This window comes from Sus scrofa, chromosome 16 (genome assembly GCF_054392235.1).
Source record: "Sus scrofa isolate SSC_HxYL_T2T_F1_AM1 chromosome 16, Sscrofa_HxYL_maternal_Yorkshire_Landrace_v2.0, whole genome shotgun sequence".
NCBI lineage: Eukaryota > Metazoa > Chordata > Mammalia > Artiodactyla > Suidae > Sus > Sus scrofa.
This window is the reverse complement of record NC_139398.1, coordinates 67752781-67769104: the sequence shown is the minus strand read 5'-3', so window position 1 is coordinate 67769104 and position 16324 is coordinate 67752781. Positions and strand designations below refer to the sequence as shown.

General features: G+C 47.0%; 1 protein-coding gene and 1 long non-coding RNA gene across 51 annotated transcripts in view; one reads left to right on the top strand and one right to left on the bottom strand.

Annotated features, from left to right (window-relative positions):
• The window catches only part of LOC110257231 (uncharacterized), a 70112-nt gene that overhangs the window by 21977 nt on the left and 31811 nt on the right, over nt 1-16324 (bottom strand). The gene's annotated exons all lie outside the window — the stretch shown is intronic.
• Nucleotides 1-16324, top strand: part of TENM2 (teneurin transmembrane protein 2) — a 1290011-nt gene that overhangs the window by 1257131 nt on the left and 16556 nt on the right. For all 48 annotated transcript variants that reach the window (XM_085001825.1, XM_085001822.1, XM_085001814.1 and 45 more), the window contains 2 exons: nt 5982-6278; nt 8328-9942. In XM_085001825.1, coding sequence (XP_084857951.1) covers nt 5982-6278; nt 8328-9942 — 1912 coding nt within the window. The remainder of the gene's footprint in view (nt 1-5981; nt 6279-8327; nt 9943-16324) is intronic.

Sequence of the window (16324 nt, the reverse complement as noted above, 5' to 3'; positions counted from 1 at the left end):
TAAATGCTAGAAAAGGTGTGGAGAAAAGGGACCCTCTTACAGTGTTGGTAGGAATTACGTTGATACAGCCACAATGGAAAACAAGCAAACTATAAACAAAATGAAAGGAGGTTCCTCAAAAAACTAAAAACAGGACTACCATATGATCCAGCAATCCCACTCCTGGACATCTATCCAGAGAAAACCATAATTCAAAAAACTTCATGCATCCCATTGTTCATTATGGCACTATTTACAATAGCCAAGACATGGAAGCAACTTAAATGTCCACTGCCAGAGGAATGGGTAAAGAAGATGTGGTACATATACACAGCAGAATAGTACTCAGCCATAAAAAATGAATGCCATTTGCAGCAACTTGGATGGACCTATAAACTATCATACTAAGTGAAGTAAGTCAGGGAAAGACAAACATCATATATCACTTATATGTGGAAAATGGGGAGGGGATACAAATGAACATATTTGCAGAATATAAACAGACTCACAGACTTTGAAAACAAAATTGTCCAAAGGGGAGAGGTAGGGGAAAGGAATGTGTTCAGGGTTTGGGACTGGCAATATGCACGCTGTGGTATATGGAATGACTGGCCAACAGGGATGTGCTATGTAGCATAGGGAACTCTATCCAATATTCTGTGATAATCTATATGGGGAAAGAATTTGAAAAAGAATGGATGTGGGTATATCCATAACTGAATTACTTTGTTGTACAACAGAAATTATCACAACATTGTAAATCAACTATACTTCAATACAGCTTGAAAAAAATGAAAAAAAAATTTCAACCAAGAGTTCCCTGGTGGCTCGGTGGGTTAAATATCCAGCACTGTCACTGTTGTGGCTTTGGCAATTGCTGTGGCACAGGTTCAGTCCCTGGCCCTGAATCTTCCTCATGCCTTGGGTGTGGCAAAAATTAAAAGTTTTTTAAAAAATTTTAAACCAAATTTAACTAAAAAATAGTATCTGTATAGGCATTTTTCCAAAGAAGACAGATGGTCAACAGATACATGAAAAAGTTCCCCAACATCATTGGTCACGAGGGATATACTATTAGAATGTCTGTCATCAAAAAGACAAATAGCAAGTATTGGGGAGGATGTGGTAAAAAGGGAGCCCCTGTACACTGTTGGTAGGAATGTAAACTGAACTGATGCAATCACTATGGAAAACAGTATGAAGTTTTCTCAAAAACTAAAACTACCATATGAGCCAGCAGTTCCACTTCTGGGTATTTATATGAGGAAAATGAAAATACTAACTCAAAAAGATGTGCATCCCAGTATTCACTGCAGCATTATTTACAATAGCCAAAACATGACAGCAACCTAAGTGTCCACCAGTCCATGAATGGATAAAGAAGATGTGGTGTATATATTCAATGCAATAGTATTCTGTTACAAAAACAAATGAAATCTTGCCATTTGTGATATGGATGAAACTTGAGGGGCATTATGCTAAATGAAGTAAGTCAGACAAAGACAAATACTATATGATCTCGCTTATATGTTGAATCTCTAAAAAAAAAAAAAAACAAAAACAAAAACAAAAAAAACCCAACATCATAGTTACTGAGAACAGATGGGTCGTTGACAGAGAAGGTGTCAAAGGTGGGCAAAATGGGTAAAGGGAGTCAAAATGTATAAACTTCTAGCTACAAATAAGTCAGTAATGGATTTGTAAGGTACAGAGCAGCACGTACAGTTAATACTGTATTGCATATTTGGCAGTTGCTAAGAGTAAATCTTAAAACTTCTCATCACAAGAAAAAAAATTCTACAAAAATTTTGCAAAAAATCATCAGTACGGTGACTGATGGTAACTAGACTTGCTGTGGTGATCATTTCACAACACATGTAAGTCACATCACTATGCTGTACACTTTAAACTTACACAATGATGTATGTCAATTATCCAGTAAAACTAGAGGGGGTGGGTTAGTTAGCTCAAATCAGCACTATAACTAAGTCCCATTTCCAGGGACATGATGAATTGGGGAATAAAATCCCACCCTAAATTATCAGTGGTTAATGATTAGCACCTATTACTTCTTTATGGTGGGTACACCTGGACCAAGAGTCAGAGGCCTGGTTGGCTTTACGTAATAACAGCAAACCCAAATGGTAGCAGTCGGAGGTTGGGGACCCCTCCTCTGTGCATACCCACTACTCAGTTCTTTCTGCATGCTTAGCACTGTCACATGCTAATACGGTTGTTTTCATAATGGTCATGATGTATATGATTTATATGTTAGTATCACCCATGAATACATGTTATAGCACAATAAATACATATATCCATATACATACATCCACACGTAGTTATATTATGGTTATATACATGGTTTGCCTATTGCTATCTCCCAGGTCATTGAATATAGAGAGGGCCTTATATCATACACTAAGTGTACTTTAACCAATACTACATCTCAGAATTACCCAGCCCCTATGCCCTGGGGGCTGATTCGGCAGCTGTGGAGTCAGGCCAGCAGCAGTGATCGTGAGAGCATCCAGGAGGGTTAGAATGGCATGTCTGATGGAGAGCCACTGGTCAGAGGTGGGCAGCACAGTCGAGGGGCAGAGATGGTGAGCTCCAGCTTGGGATCCTGGCTGCAGTACTTGCTCTTTGTGTAAGCTTGAGCAGGGCACTTAAACCCATCTGTGCCTTGCATTTAACAGGGGATAATAGTGCTTGCCTGGGAGTGTTGTTATGAGGATTAAATAAGATAAAACATGGGCAGTGCTGAGAACACACTAAGCCCATCATAAGTTCTCGGGACATGTTGCTTTGTTGGCGTTGTTCATCCCTGCATCCCAGAGCAGGCACCATGCCTGACATTAGCAGAGATTTAATGTTCAATAAATAATGAATGCACCAGGGACTGTATGATATTAGCAAAGAGAAGCCAAAGGGAAAAGAGTAAGGAGAGAGGGTGGTGAAGAGTCACCCACAGTTGGCTCAGAAAACCCTGGAAATCCTTCCTCATTGTTGCCACATTATTCATTCTGCCTAATAAAATGTTGGTGAGGTCTTGAAATGAAATTCTTAAACACACAATTAAGAACCGTGGTGGCCTTCTCTCGTCCCAGAGGAAGCAAGCCAGTTATGTCCAAACTTGTCTCCAGGAGAAGTGATCTTTCTGATGCCAGCTTGTGGGTTACTCTGGATGTGGTGACTCTAATCTGCAATCAACATCTTCAGTAATTCTGACAACATTCACTACTGGACCTATTGAAAATATCCTACCACACTCACTCTTTGCCTTTGTGACTGTTCTTCCCAGTTGCTGCAAGTTTGATAGCATGAATCTTCTGCATGAAGTTGTATCTCCTAACCCTAAGAACTCATCACCTTTATTCTCCCTTCCATGCTTTAGTCTTCTTTTTTCTAAGTGTTTTATCTCAAATGTTCTGTCCCCTCTCTGAGAGAATGCCATGAAAACAGCCATGGTTTGGGGAATCACGAAGTCCTGGGATCAGATCCGACCTCTGCCACTTCTCTAGCTATGTGGCCCCTCTGAAGTCAACTGTGCATATATAAAATAATTTCTACCCATGCTGTGAGAATTAAACTAGGAACAGGTATGTAAAGTACCTAGCACAGAACCTTTCAAAGCATCAGAGGCTTTTATCAGTTGAGATTGGTTTCAACTGCTAGTAACAGGTTAGAAATAAAAGAAGCTTGTACAAGATATAGGCTTATTATTTTTTGGACATGAAAGGAGTCTAGAGGTAAGCAAGCCATGGCTGGTACAGATGACCTACATGTCTTGAATACACCTAGGTCAAAAGGGATTTAGACTCTTTCTCTGGAGGATCCATTATCTTTGAGGTTAACATCCTCAGAGTCACCCCACATTCATAAAGTGAACCCTGGAACACCAGTGGTCACATTGACATTCCATCTCAGAAAAGGAGTAAAGTGGGAAGAACAAAAGGGTGCCTACTTCTTAGCTAAGTCAGCTTTCTTCAAGGTCCCAGAAGACCCAGCCAACAACTAGTACTTAAATTACCTTAGCCACTCCGGTCTCCAAAGGAAGCTGTGAAATGTAGTTCTTTACCTGCGTACAGTGCTGCTCCCCAGCATAACAGGTGTCTGCCATATTAGAATTATTCCTTATCTCCCCCAAAGGTGTGATACAGAGCCCTCAAGGGCTGTAGCAATGCTTTAGAGGCTCTTCAACATTTGATACATCTCAGGGTGCTCAACACATATACCACACGACAAACAGTCAATCTGGTTGTTTGACAGGTCAAAATCCGAAGACTTAAGTTCCAAACCATCCCTACTCCCTCATTGTTGTGTGCCCTTGAGCAAGTATCTAACCTCTGGTGGAGGTTCAGATTCCTCGTTTGTGAGCATCAGCTCAGACAGTGGATGCAGGCTGCCTAACACAATGCCTATATATATTAGCTCTCAGCATGTTCAAAGGACGGTTAAGATTGTTGTCATCTTGTCATCGGGAGTTCCCGTCGTGGCGCAGTGGTTAACGAGTCCGACCTAGGAACCATGAGGTTGCGGGTTCGATCCCTGCCCTTGCTCAGTAGGTTAATGATCCAGCGTTGCCGGGAGCTGTGGTGCAGGTTGCAGACGCGGCTCGGATCCCACGTTGCTGTGGCTCTGGCGTAGGCCAGCGGCTACAGCTCCAATTCGACCCCTAGCCTGGGAACCTCCATATGCTGCAGGAGCAGCCCCAGAAACGCCAAAAAGACAAAAGAAAAAAAAGATTGTTGTCATCATCACCAGCCTCACTATTGTTAAGGGCTATTGAATTATGAAGGTAAGGTGAGGAGCTACCAGATCTCTCTCCCATGTCTTCCTTCTGCCTGTTTGCATCCTCCCTTGGCTTCAGCAGTCACCCTAGGGATGTCTGGATTTGCAGGCAATTACCTTGAAAGAGCCAGAGCTGGGTCGGCTCACTTCCAGCCATCCACTCAGGACTAGCTGAATCTCTAGAGGCCCTCTCCTTAACCCCTACACCCAGAGTCTAGTCTCTAAGCTCGGCCTTCTGGGACAGGCCCTCGCCTCTGATCAGATCAACCTCCAAATAAATCTTAAATTATATCTGTATGTGTTCCATTTCTCCTTTCAAATCTAAGTAAATCAGTTCTTACTTTTGTTGGAATCCCCCAGCCCTGCTGAGACCGACTCGCTGATATCTCGCATCCTTGACGGTGGCAAGATTTTCCTCTAGATGGGAAAGTCCAGGACTTCGCCTAGAAATGAGGCTTTATATTCCCACATCTTTGTAAAATATGGATCTTTAAGACCTTCCCCTCACCTTCCTAGGAACCTTTCCCTTGAGGGTTCAGAAGAAATCTTGGCACCTGCTCTTAAAGATCATTAGCTACTCATTTGCTGGTGATGTGCCCCAACCCCACACACACAAAAAAAATCATTCTAAGTGTGAAAATATGCAAATTCTCTTGCTTCCCAGAGTGGCCAGGCAGGACAGTCAGAACCCCAGGGTCCAGGGCTATTATGTATGGCTATGTAATTTGCGCACTGCCCAATTTTCACCATTCTCACTGTCTATAATGGTGATGGCACGACTGTGACTGTGCAGTGCACAGCCTGTATAACTGCTCATGGCAGCCACACCCAGACGGTCATCTCTGACCATAAGCAGCCTCATTTCTGTCTTCTGGTGCATCCTACAAAGATTACCATTTTCATTTTTTTAGGCTACACCCATGGCATGCAGAAGTTTCTGGCCCAGGGATGGAACCTGAGCCACAGCTGTGACACCATCACCCAGAGCCTTAACACTAGGCCACCAGGAAACTCCAAAGATTACCATTTTCTATGTGTACTATGATGTCAAGGCGTTGAGAAAGCACTTCTTAAAATAACCTCAAGGTTGTTCTTCCTCCAGCGCAGACACATACCCCAGCAACGGCCGCCTGCCGTATCCTCTCCGGCAGCCTGAGCTAACATGCCCCCGTGACGTCACTCACAACAGGCCCACTGTGTTTCTCTAGGTGCATGGAAGAAACCTCTTGTCCATCGACTACGACCGCAATATCCGGACAGAGAAGATCTACGATGACCACCGCAAGTTCACCCTGAGGATCATTTACGACCAGGTGGGCCGCCCCTTCCTCTGGCTCCCCAGCAGCGGCCTGGCAGCCGTCAACGTGTCTTACTTCTTCAATGGGCGCCTGGCCGGCCTGCAGCGCGGGGCCATGAGCGAGAGGACAGACATCGACAAGCAAGGCCGGATCGTGTCCCGCATGTTTGCAGATGGGAAAGTGTGGAGCTACTCGTACCTTGACAAGGTGGGTGACGTGAGCCCTCGCTCTGCCAGAGCACATGGCTCTCTCTCTCTCTCCCTCTTACTTTCTCTCAATCACGCTGCTCTTTTTAGGCTGACCTGATTCACTTCGTCCTGAGACATCGTAACATCTTTGACTCCACAAGGGCTCCCTGCACATGCCCACCCTCTGAGAGGGAGGAAATCTGAGGGAAAACGTTATCCATAGCCCAGCACTATTACCATTAAAATCAAAAAAAAAAAAAAAAAAAAAGACAGATTGTCTGATTTTCTTCCCCCCCCCCCAAAAAAAAAAAACTACGCTACCAAAGTGGACAGATGCATGCACTGGCAGCACAACTAATCATTCCTTATGAATTGGAAATGCGGTGATTCATTTCTGCCTTGCCCAAAATTAAGCCATTAGGGTAGAGAATTCTGCCTAAACCTCCAGCCCGCAGAGCAACGCCCTCCTAACTTGGCCTATTGGCCAAACCAGCCGACAGATTCTCGCTACAGAATTCCCTGTGTCTGCAAGCACCAGATTCAGGTTTCCATGTCGGCCAAGGTCAGGTTGGAGCAGCAGTAAAAAGAGGTCCCTTCAGGGGACGTTTTTGGGGGAGGAGGGCATTTCTCTCCTTTATTATTATCTGAGCTCTCGTGGTCACACAACTCAGTCACACAGGAACAGAGCAGTACAGCCACAGCAAAGGCCCTGGACCCATTCCCCTCACCCAGAGCCACCAGGGGCCAAGAATGACCAAAGGCCATCCAGGTCCTTGGAGGCTGGTGCCCTCAGCTCCCCTGCTTGAGGATGCTGTAAACCTGCTCCAGCACATGGTACAGGCCCTGGTCCTTGGATGTCCTGCTGGCCAGGGAAATCTTGAGCTTGTTAAGGTAGGTGTGCTCCTGGTGCCAGGGGTCCTGGAACCTGACAAGATCAGGGGCGCCTTTGCAGAACTCCACCTGCAGCATCACCTCATGAAGGATGTCATTAGTCAGGAAATTGTCCTGGACATAGGCCATTTCCACATCCATGGGGATGCCATAGTCACTGGGCCTTTGCTCAGGGGCAGCATCACCCAGAAGGGCAAGATCTTGGAGTAAGGGGAGCAGAGCAGGGCGAGGCAGGGTTGGAAGCTGCTGCTGGAGCCCTGGAGCCACAGCTGGTAGGTAGTCCATCTGCATGTGGATGTCCTGCAGCGACAGGACATAAAGGCTTCCCTGGCCATCTAGTCATTTGACAGGGACTTGCTCAGCCTGGGCCTCTCACCTGATCTCACCTCACACAAGTCCATTTCCATCTCTTCCTTTCTCGCCTCCTCATGACAGTGGTCACTTGCAGACAGAGCTGTCACCTCCACTCTTAAGAGAAGGGCTGCTGTCCTTTTGGTTCCTCCTGAATGCGGTTCTCCTAATACCAGGCAATATTAGAACAGTTGCCCAGGAGAGGCAAGAAGCTCCCCATTGCTTCCAGTTGGAGGCCATCTTCCCCCAAAGCATCAATAATTCTATGTTATGTAACCTTTTCCGTAGCTTCTCAATGGAGGATGTGCTTTCTCTTTAGGTTTAATCAGGGGTGCCCAAAACATAGTATTTTGTGTCACATCTGTCCCCTGCTGGGCCAGCTACAGTCATTTCTAACCAATCTCACAATTTCTTGTTACAGAGCCTGGAGGCAAACTCGGTGCTTCTCACACCTCAGTCCTTCAAAACCCTGTAAAATATGGTGTAAGCAACATCACATCACCGGAGAGCTTGTTCCAAAGACAGATTCTCAGGCCACCTTCCCCACCCTCCCTCATCAAACTACTGAATCCGAATCTGCCTTTGAACAAGATCCCTGGGTATTTTGCCTGCACACGCCAATTTGGGAAACTGTTCCGTGTAGCCACCATGGTCTGAAGAGTAGCACGCCCAATGAAATTATTTTCCCCGTAACTTCGGGTCTCAACTTCCCCATTCGTCATGGCTCTTGCATTGGCATTAGAGGAACTGCAGTAACTTCCATCTATTTGTGTGCTTTGTCCCAAATGGCCAACTCATGTTTTCCCTTCCCCTTTCCTTCCTCCAGTCCATGGTCCTCCTGCTTCAGAGTCAGCGTCAGTACATATTCGAGTACGACTCCTCAGAACGTCTCCATGCCGTCACCATGCCCAGCGTTGCCCGGCACAGCATGTCCACCCACACCTCCATTGGCTACATCCGCAACACTTACAACCCGCCGGAGAGCAATGCTTCGGTCATCTTTGACTACAGCGATGATGGCCGCATCCTGAAGACATCCTTTTTGGGCACTGGGCGCCAGGTATTCTACAAGTATGGGAAGCTCTCCAAGCTGTCAGAGATTGTCTACGACAGCACGGCCATCACTTTCGGGTATGATGAGACCACCGGGGTCTTAAAAATGGTCAACCTCCAAAGTGGGGGCTTCTCCTGCACCATCCGGTACCGGAAGATTGGCCCACTCGTAGACAAGCAGATCTACCGGTTCTCCGAGGAAGGCATGGTCAATGCCAGGTTTGAATACACCTATCATGACAACAGCTTTCGGATCGCAAGCATCAAGCCTGTCATAAGTGAGACTCCCCTTCCCGTGGACCTCTACCGCTATGACGAGATTTCCGGCAAAGTGGAGCACTTCGGCAAGTTTGGAGTCATCTATTATGATATCAACCAGATCATCACCACTGCCGTGATGACCCTCAGCAAACACTTTGACACCCACGGGCGGATCAAGGAAGTCCAGTATGAGATGTTCCGGTCCCTCATGTACTGGATGACGGTGCAGTATGACAGCATGGGCAGGGTGATCAAGAGGGAGCTGAAACTGGGGCCCTATGCCAACACCACTAAGTACACCTATGACTATGATGGGGATGGGCAGCTCCAGAGTGTGGCCGTCAATGACCGCCCAACCTGGCGCTACAGCTACGACCTCAATGGGAACCTCCACTTGCTGAACCCAGGCAACAGTGTGCGCCTCATGCCCCTGCGTTATGACCTCCGGGATCGGATAACCAGACTGGGCGACGTGCAGTACAAAATTGACGATGATGGCTATCTGTGCCAGCGAGGTGCTGACATCTTTGAGTACAACTCCAAGGGCCTGCTAACGAGAGCCTACAACAAGGCCAGTGGGTGGAGTGTCCAGTACCGCTATGATGGCGTGGGGCGGCGGGCTTCCTACAAGACCAACCTGGGCCACCATCTGCAGTATTTCTACTCCGACCTCCACAACCCAACTCGCATCACCCACATCTACAATCACTCCAACTCGGAAATAACCTCGCTCTACTACGACCTTCAAGGTCACCTCTTTGCCATGGAGAGCAGTAGTGGGGAGGAGTACTACGTTGCCTCGGATAACACAGGGACTCCCCTGGCCGTGTTCAGCATCAACGGTCTCATGATCAAACAGTTGCAGTACACCGCCTATGGGGAGATTTACTACGACTCCAACCCTGACTTTCAGATGGTCATTGGCTTCCATGGGGGACTCTACGATCCCCTGACCAAGCTCGTCCATTTCACTCAGCGTGACTACGACGTGCTGGCAGGACGATGGACCTCTCCGGACTATACCATGTGGAAAAACGTGGGCAAGGAGCCAGCCCCCTTTAACCTGTATATGTTCAAGAGCAACAATCCTCTCAGCAATGAGCTGGACTTGAAGAACTACGTGACAGGTGAGGACTTTGCCCCTTCACTTGGGCACTGGCTCCCCAAGGGGTGGTTGTCCTAGTAGACTGTTGGTAACTTCAGAAGAAGGTCTTACATGTCTGATGTTAGGAGATTCCTGGAGGGATGTGTACTCTGGCACTGCAAGTCTAGAGCAGTCAAGTGATAGCAGCACAAAGCAGTCATGTCAATTTGAAGAGGTCTTAACCATTTTCAAGTCCATTCAGGTAAAGTAAGAGCCCTTCCTACCCTAGAAGAGAGAAGTAGCCTTATGAAGGGGGAAAGAATGGGATCTGATCTCAGAAATACCTGGTTCAGATTCTCTCTTTATAAGCCAAAGGGCCTTGGGCCAGTTGTCCAGTATTTCTAAGCTGTAGTTTCTGTCTCTGCTGAAAGGCACTAATAAAATCATCTCACACAGTGACCATAAGAAGTAAATGAACTGGAGTTCCCACTGTGGCTCAGTGAGTTAAGAACCTGACTAGTATCTATGAGGACGTAGGTTCAATCCCTGCCCTTGCTCAGTGGGTTAAGGATCCGGCATTGCGTGAGCTATGGTGTAGATCATAGACATGGCTTGGCTCTGGCATTGCTGTAGCTGTAGTGCAGGCCAGCAGCTGCAGCTCCAATTTGAGCCCCAGCCTGGGAACTTCCATATGCCACAAGTGTGGCCCTTAAAAAAAAAAAAAGTCAATGAACTTGTGGAGGTCAAGTCTAGTGCCTGCCATTTAAAGGATGTTCACAAAAGGGTTTCTGCTCATGTTTAACATCACCATTACTAGTGAAAGGATGAATTAGCAGAGCTACTGAGATGACTAAGACCCAGTTCTCGACCTCAACAACCAGGCTGGTGCAATACAAACACAAGTCCCCAATGATAATGCAAAGCAGAATTAGGTCTGGGCTACCACATAGGTGTTTATTCACTTATTTACTGAACAATCATTTATAGGGTGCCAGCATGCTACATTTAGTGATACAGTGATAAACAAGGCCAACACTCCTTTCTCAAAAGAGCATGTGAATGTGCGTGTGTGTGTGTGTCGCATGTGCATAGGTGACTTCAGATTTGAAATTTTTGATGTCGTACAGAAGGGCCCCATGTCAAACTGGGCCTGAAGGATGAAGGGTTGGTTGGCAGAAATGAGCTCAAGGCTGAAGAAGGACTATAAGCAAAATTCAAAAGAACTTAGGAAGCTTGGAGAAGGGTGGGGAATAGAGGGTTCAAGAAGGACAAATAAGCTACTTCCTCATGATAAGTAAGAAATTAGTCAAAGGTCGCTATCCATCTCTCTCCATCCATTCACCTATTCACAAATATTTTCATCTAAAATATAAGTACTGGAGATGCAGAGGAGAGCAATGTAAAGTCCCTATCCTTAGGAAAATAAGCAAGGAAGGAAGGAAGGAAGGATGGGAGGGAGGGAGGGAAGGTGGATGGACAGATGGGTAGATAGAAGGAATGAAAGAGATCAGCTTTCAGCAAGGAATTCAGGGCCATCTCATCTGTTACTTGCATTGTAGAGGAGCAACAATGGGGCCCCCAATTCCAAGGCCCCCAAAGTTTCAGAAAACTCACAGCTCTTGACCGTGGGACAGGAAAGCATCACATCCAAAGGGTCCCTACCCTCAAGTGACCAGGGACCACTTATTCAGCCCCAAGATAGGAAAGAAAGTCACAGCTCCCTAAAGCACCATGCTGCCCTCAATGCTGCATGCTGCAGAAAGAAGGAGATGACCTTTAAGATCAACTTGTGGCCATGCCAGGCCTCATGGACCAGATCCAGAGCCTTTGAAGTTGAACCCAGCATCCCCCTACAACCGAAGCAGCCGGTAACTTTCGAGTGCGGGAATTACAGCCAACCTATTTCCCACCTGTTCTCCCCACTGTGCCTCATCAAGGCCATGCTATTCTGCCAGCGCTTGCTCTGTTCCCCATGACTTAGCAGGATTTGTGTCCCCGCCTTCCTCCAGTTTGGTGCAGTTCCAAAGTAAAGGGCCTCTCAGGAAAAAACACACCCATATGTATATAGTTTCAGATAATGATAAGGGCTCTGACGATAAATGAAACAGGTAAGGGGTGAGACAGTGATGGGAAATGTCTCTTGTATTTAGAGGTCTTTCAGAGGAGGTGGCATTGGAGCAGAGGACATTAGGAAGTGTGGGAGGGAAAGGAAGAGTGTTCCAGAAGAAGCAAATGATGGAAGTGGTGAGACAGCCTGTGCCTATCTTAGCCACAGAAGGCAGCCTCCACCTCCCAAGAAGGTGCTTCTCAGAGCCCTGCTTGGCACTGGATGCCTTAAGAGATGAATCCGCCGGAGACAAATAAAAAGAAAACCCTCAAGGTGGGCTGAGCAGACACCCACAGCTGCCAAGATCCAAAGAAAACCATTCATAGAGCAGAGTCAGCCCCCCTGACCTCCCTGTGCTACTCTCCTAGTTCTCCTGAAAAAAAAAAAAAATTAGCAGAGTTTTCTGAATAGCAAGATGGGGTTTCCTCATCCCAGGGCTTCATGGAGACTCAGTAAATGGGAATGAAATCAAATTGAACCAAGTCCAGCTAAATTGAATCCAGAAAATATGAGCATCTAAAATAAAAGGTAATAAAAGGTGATGCTGAGAAGTTGTGTGCAGAGAGCTGATGTCTGTGACCAAAATTAAGTGAAGTGGGGCTGGGTGGAGGGAGCCAGGCAGGCATAAGCCCACGCCTGCTGCCGGCTCAAGATGAGAGGACCTCAGGAGAGTGACTCCCGGCAGAGAACACCACCCATGTTGGCTGATCTGTAAACCCCATCTATGTGAGGCTCAATCTGCATCTTAGGAGATGAGCACAGGGGTTGAATTAGCCATTTACACTTTAAGCGGAAGAGATAATGAAGACATCAATGGCAGGAAGGCAAGGAACAGAATCTTCTCTCTCTGGGGCTCAAAGAATCCTTACTGTTCCAGAAACAGAGCTCTGTGAATGCCAGAGTCAGCTTCTGAGGCTAGAGGAGGCTGTTTGCTGCCCTGCAATGCTGGCACAAAGGAGAGCAGCCTCGGAGCTCCCGTTGTGGCTCAGCAGTAACAAACGTGATTAGTATCCATGAGGACGCGGGTTCAATCCCTGACCTCGCTCAGTGGGTTAAGGATCCGGTGTTGCAGGTCTCAGACCCAGCTCAGATCCCGAGTTGCGGTAGCTGTGGCATAGGCTGGAGGCTGCAGCTCCAGTTTGACCCCTAGCCTGGGAACTTCCATATGCCATGGTTGTAGCCCTTAAAAAGAGAGAGAGAGAGAGAGCAGCTTAGAATACCTGTTAGGAGCTCAAAGGGGTGGGAAATGGGTCATGCTGGAAGACAGGTGTAGCTGCCAGGAGGAAGTGAGGGAGGGCAGGAAGTTATTCCTTTCCCAAACAAAAATAAATAAATAAAAGATGGACTTGAGAGACAGACCCTCTCCCCAGCAAGCCGAACTGCCCTGGGCTCTTACCATGTTAGCGTCTTGGGAAACTCCTCGTTCCTGGGCAAGCCAAGACCTGTGCTCAGGCCCAAGCCTGACCTGTCCTCAGCATTATTCCTTCTGATGTTAGAACCCGCGTACGTCTCCAGACACCAATCCCGGCCTAGCGATGCACTAGCTGTGTGACTTGGACAAGATGTCTTAACCTTTCTGAGCCTCCGTTTCTTCATTGGCAGCACTGTGCTGATCCCAGCCCTCACCCTTAAGGCTGTGCAAAGTAAATGCATCATGACGGGGAAAAGCACCTGGCCCCCTGCCAAGGCTGATGCCCGGTAGGAAGGCATTGGTTGTTCATAACTGGCCATGGTCCTGGCCATGGGGAGTTAGTGAGGAAGCAGTGAGGATTCCCCCTTTGCCTAATTCTCTGGGTTTCCAGGGGTCTCCAGCTCCACCCTGAAACAGATCCCAACTCTCCTCCCTGGGGCACGGGCACATCAGAAACCCCAGACTTGGAATTACGCAAACCTCCTCGATATCGCCCCTGAGGATTCAGGTTGGCTCCCCACCCTTCTCCCTGGCAGGTCTCTGGCCTTATAAACCCCCAGGCACACATGAGTGTGAAGCCAATTTTGTGGAGGAGGGAGGCACAACCTCCTCCTGGCTTTACCCTCGTCTCTATCTTAACACCTAGGCTGCTAGCTGACAGCGTTTATTAGAGAGCCTCCTCTAGTATTCGGGTCCTTCTGCTGCACGAATATGGAGTCTAAAAAGGCTGGTGTAAAAGAGCCCCTTTGGCGGGATCAAGCATACCAGTGGTCAAATCTGCATCCACATAGCAAAATGCAGTGCAAGGAGGGGCACTGATGGGCTATCAGGAGGGACCCCCTTCATCAGCTCCCTCTCAACAGATTGTTTAGGGAGCCTGTCGCCAGATAACACCAGGGGTGTGATGCTAGCAGGAGGAGGGGGTGTTTGTGTGACGCTCGATGTGCCTTCTGCAGAGCGGTAGAGGCAAGCACCTTGAATAAACATTGCAGAGCAGGTTCAGACTCAGAAACCAAGCTGTGTTAGGAACTGAAAAACAGGAGTTCCCGTTGTGGCTCAGCAGGTTAAGAACCCGACTAGTTCTTCGCTAGCTGCAGTGTAGGTTGCAGACACAGCTCAGATCTGGCGTTGCTGTGGCCGTGGTGTAAGCAGGGACCTGCAGCTCCGATTCGACCCCTAGCCTGGAAACTTCCATATGCTGCAGGGGCGGCCCTAAAAAGAAAAATAAGAGAGAGAAAGAAACTGAGAACCAGCATGTGGATGACATGAGTTATTACGGTTCCTGGGAGCAGCCATTAAAATATCTGGTCCCAGAGGCAGGGGCTTCTTTACATCATCTGCCGGGTACCAGGGAGGGACCGCTGCAGGGAAGAGATCAGGATGGGGGGAGTCTTCTGAAGACAAGGACCCCTCTTGCCTTTCCTGGGATTTCCTCCATATCCCTGGTGAAAGATGGGCTGATTTTACATGTTGTGCAGATGAGGGTATTAAATAACATGGAGACACAGATGGGGAAAGTTAGTCTTTTTTTTTTTTTTTTTTGGTCTTTTTGCCATTTCTTGGGCCGCTCCTGCAGCATATGGAGGTTCCCAGGCTAGGGGTCTAATTGGAGCTGCAGCCGCCGGCCTACGCCAGAGCCACAGCAACGTGGGATCCGAGCCATGTCTGCAACCTACACCGCAGTTCACAGCAATGCCGGATCCTTAACCCACTGAGCAAGGGCAGGGATCGAACCCGCAACCTCATGGTTCCTAGTCGGATTCGTTAACCACTGAGCCACGACGGGAACTCCAAGTTAGTCTCTTTTCAGTGCTCTTTTTATTCTTCCGATTTGGCGGGGGAGAAAACCTCCACTTGGCGCTGTATGTATTTAATACCTCATTAACACTTCTAATCTCCCTTTTTAATGGCGAGAGCGGGTCTAAGACTCCCTCAGTAGCAGGTAACAAAATCATGCTCCAATTTAATTGCATGGCTTTGTTTTAATTTTACAATTATTTTCTGTTTGCATCAAGTGAGTCTGCTTCTTCACTGCTGGTAGTGACATAAAGTGTCTTTTTTAACACGGATTTGCTTAAAAAGGCACAGACATGTTAAATTAGATAGTAAATACAAGCACAGGTGATAGCTGGCTATGACAAAACCAGCAGGACAGGTGGTTGTGACGGGTGACTCCGAATAACCAAAGTCTGGAAATCCACGCCGCACAGCCCTCAGCACCTATTTTGCAGAGAGATGCTGCGTGAATGTATGATCGTTGCTGGACTAAAGCCAGACTTTTCTCTGCTCGATGCTGACACACTTTTTAAGGCAATTTCAAACCTATATTCTTAAGTGACTTTTTTATTGAACTGTGGTTGACTTACAATATTATGTTAGTTTTAGTGATTCAATATTTTTACAGAATACACACCAAAGTTATTACAATACTATTGACTATATTCCCTGTGTTGTACATTACATCCCTGTGATCTATTTTATAACCAGAATTATACCTCTTAATCCCCTTCCCCTATTTAACCCATCCCCTACTCTCCTCCCCTCTGGCAACCACCTGTTTGTTCTCTATATCTTTGAGTCTGTTTCTGTTTTATTATGTTTGTTCATTTATTGGGGGTTTTTTCCCAAAAGTTTACTATAACCTTTTATTTTAGCAATATAGCCCTTTTGCTGTTGATTTGGTTTTCTTGGCTGTGCCCACAGCTTGTAGAAATTCCAGGCCAGGAATCGAACCTGAGCCACAGCAGTGACAACGCCGAAACCTTTAAGCACTAGGCCACCAGGGAACTCCTGTTTTATTTTTTAGATCCCACATTTAAGTGAAAACATACCGGGAGTTCCCATCGTGGCTCAGTGGTTAACGAATCTGACTGGGAACCATGAGGTTGAGGGTTCGATCCCTGACCT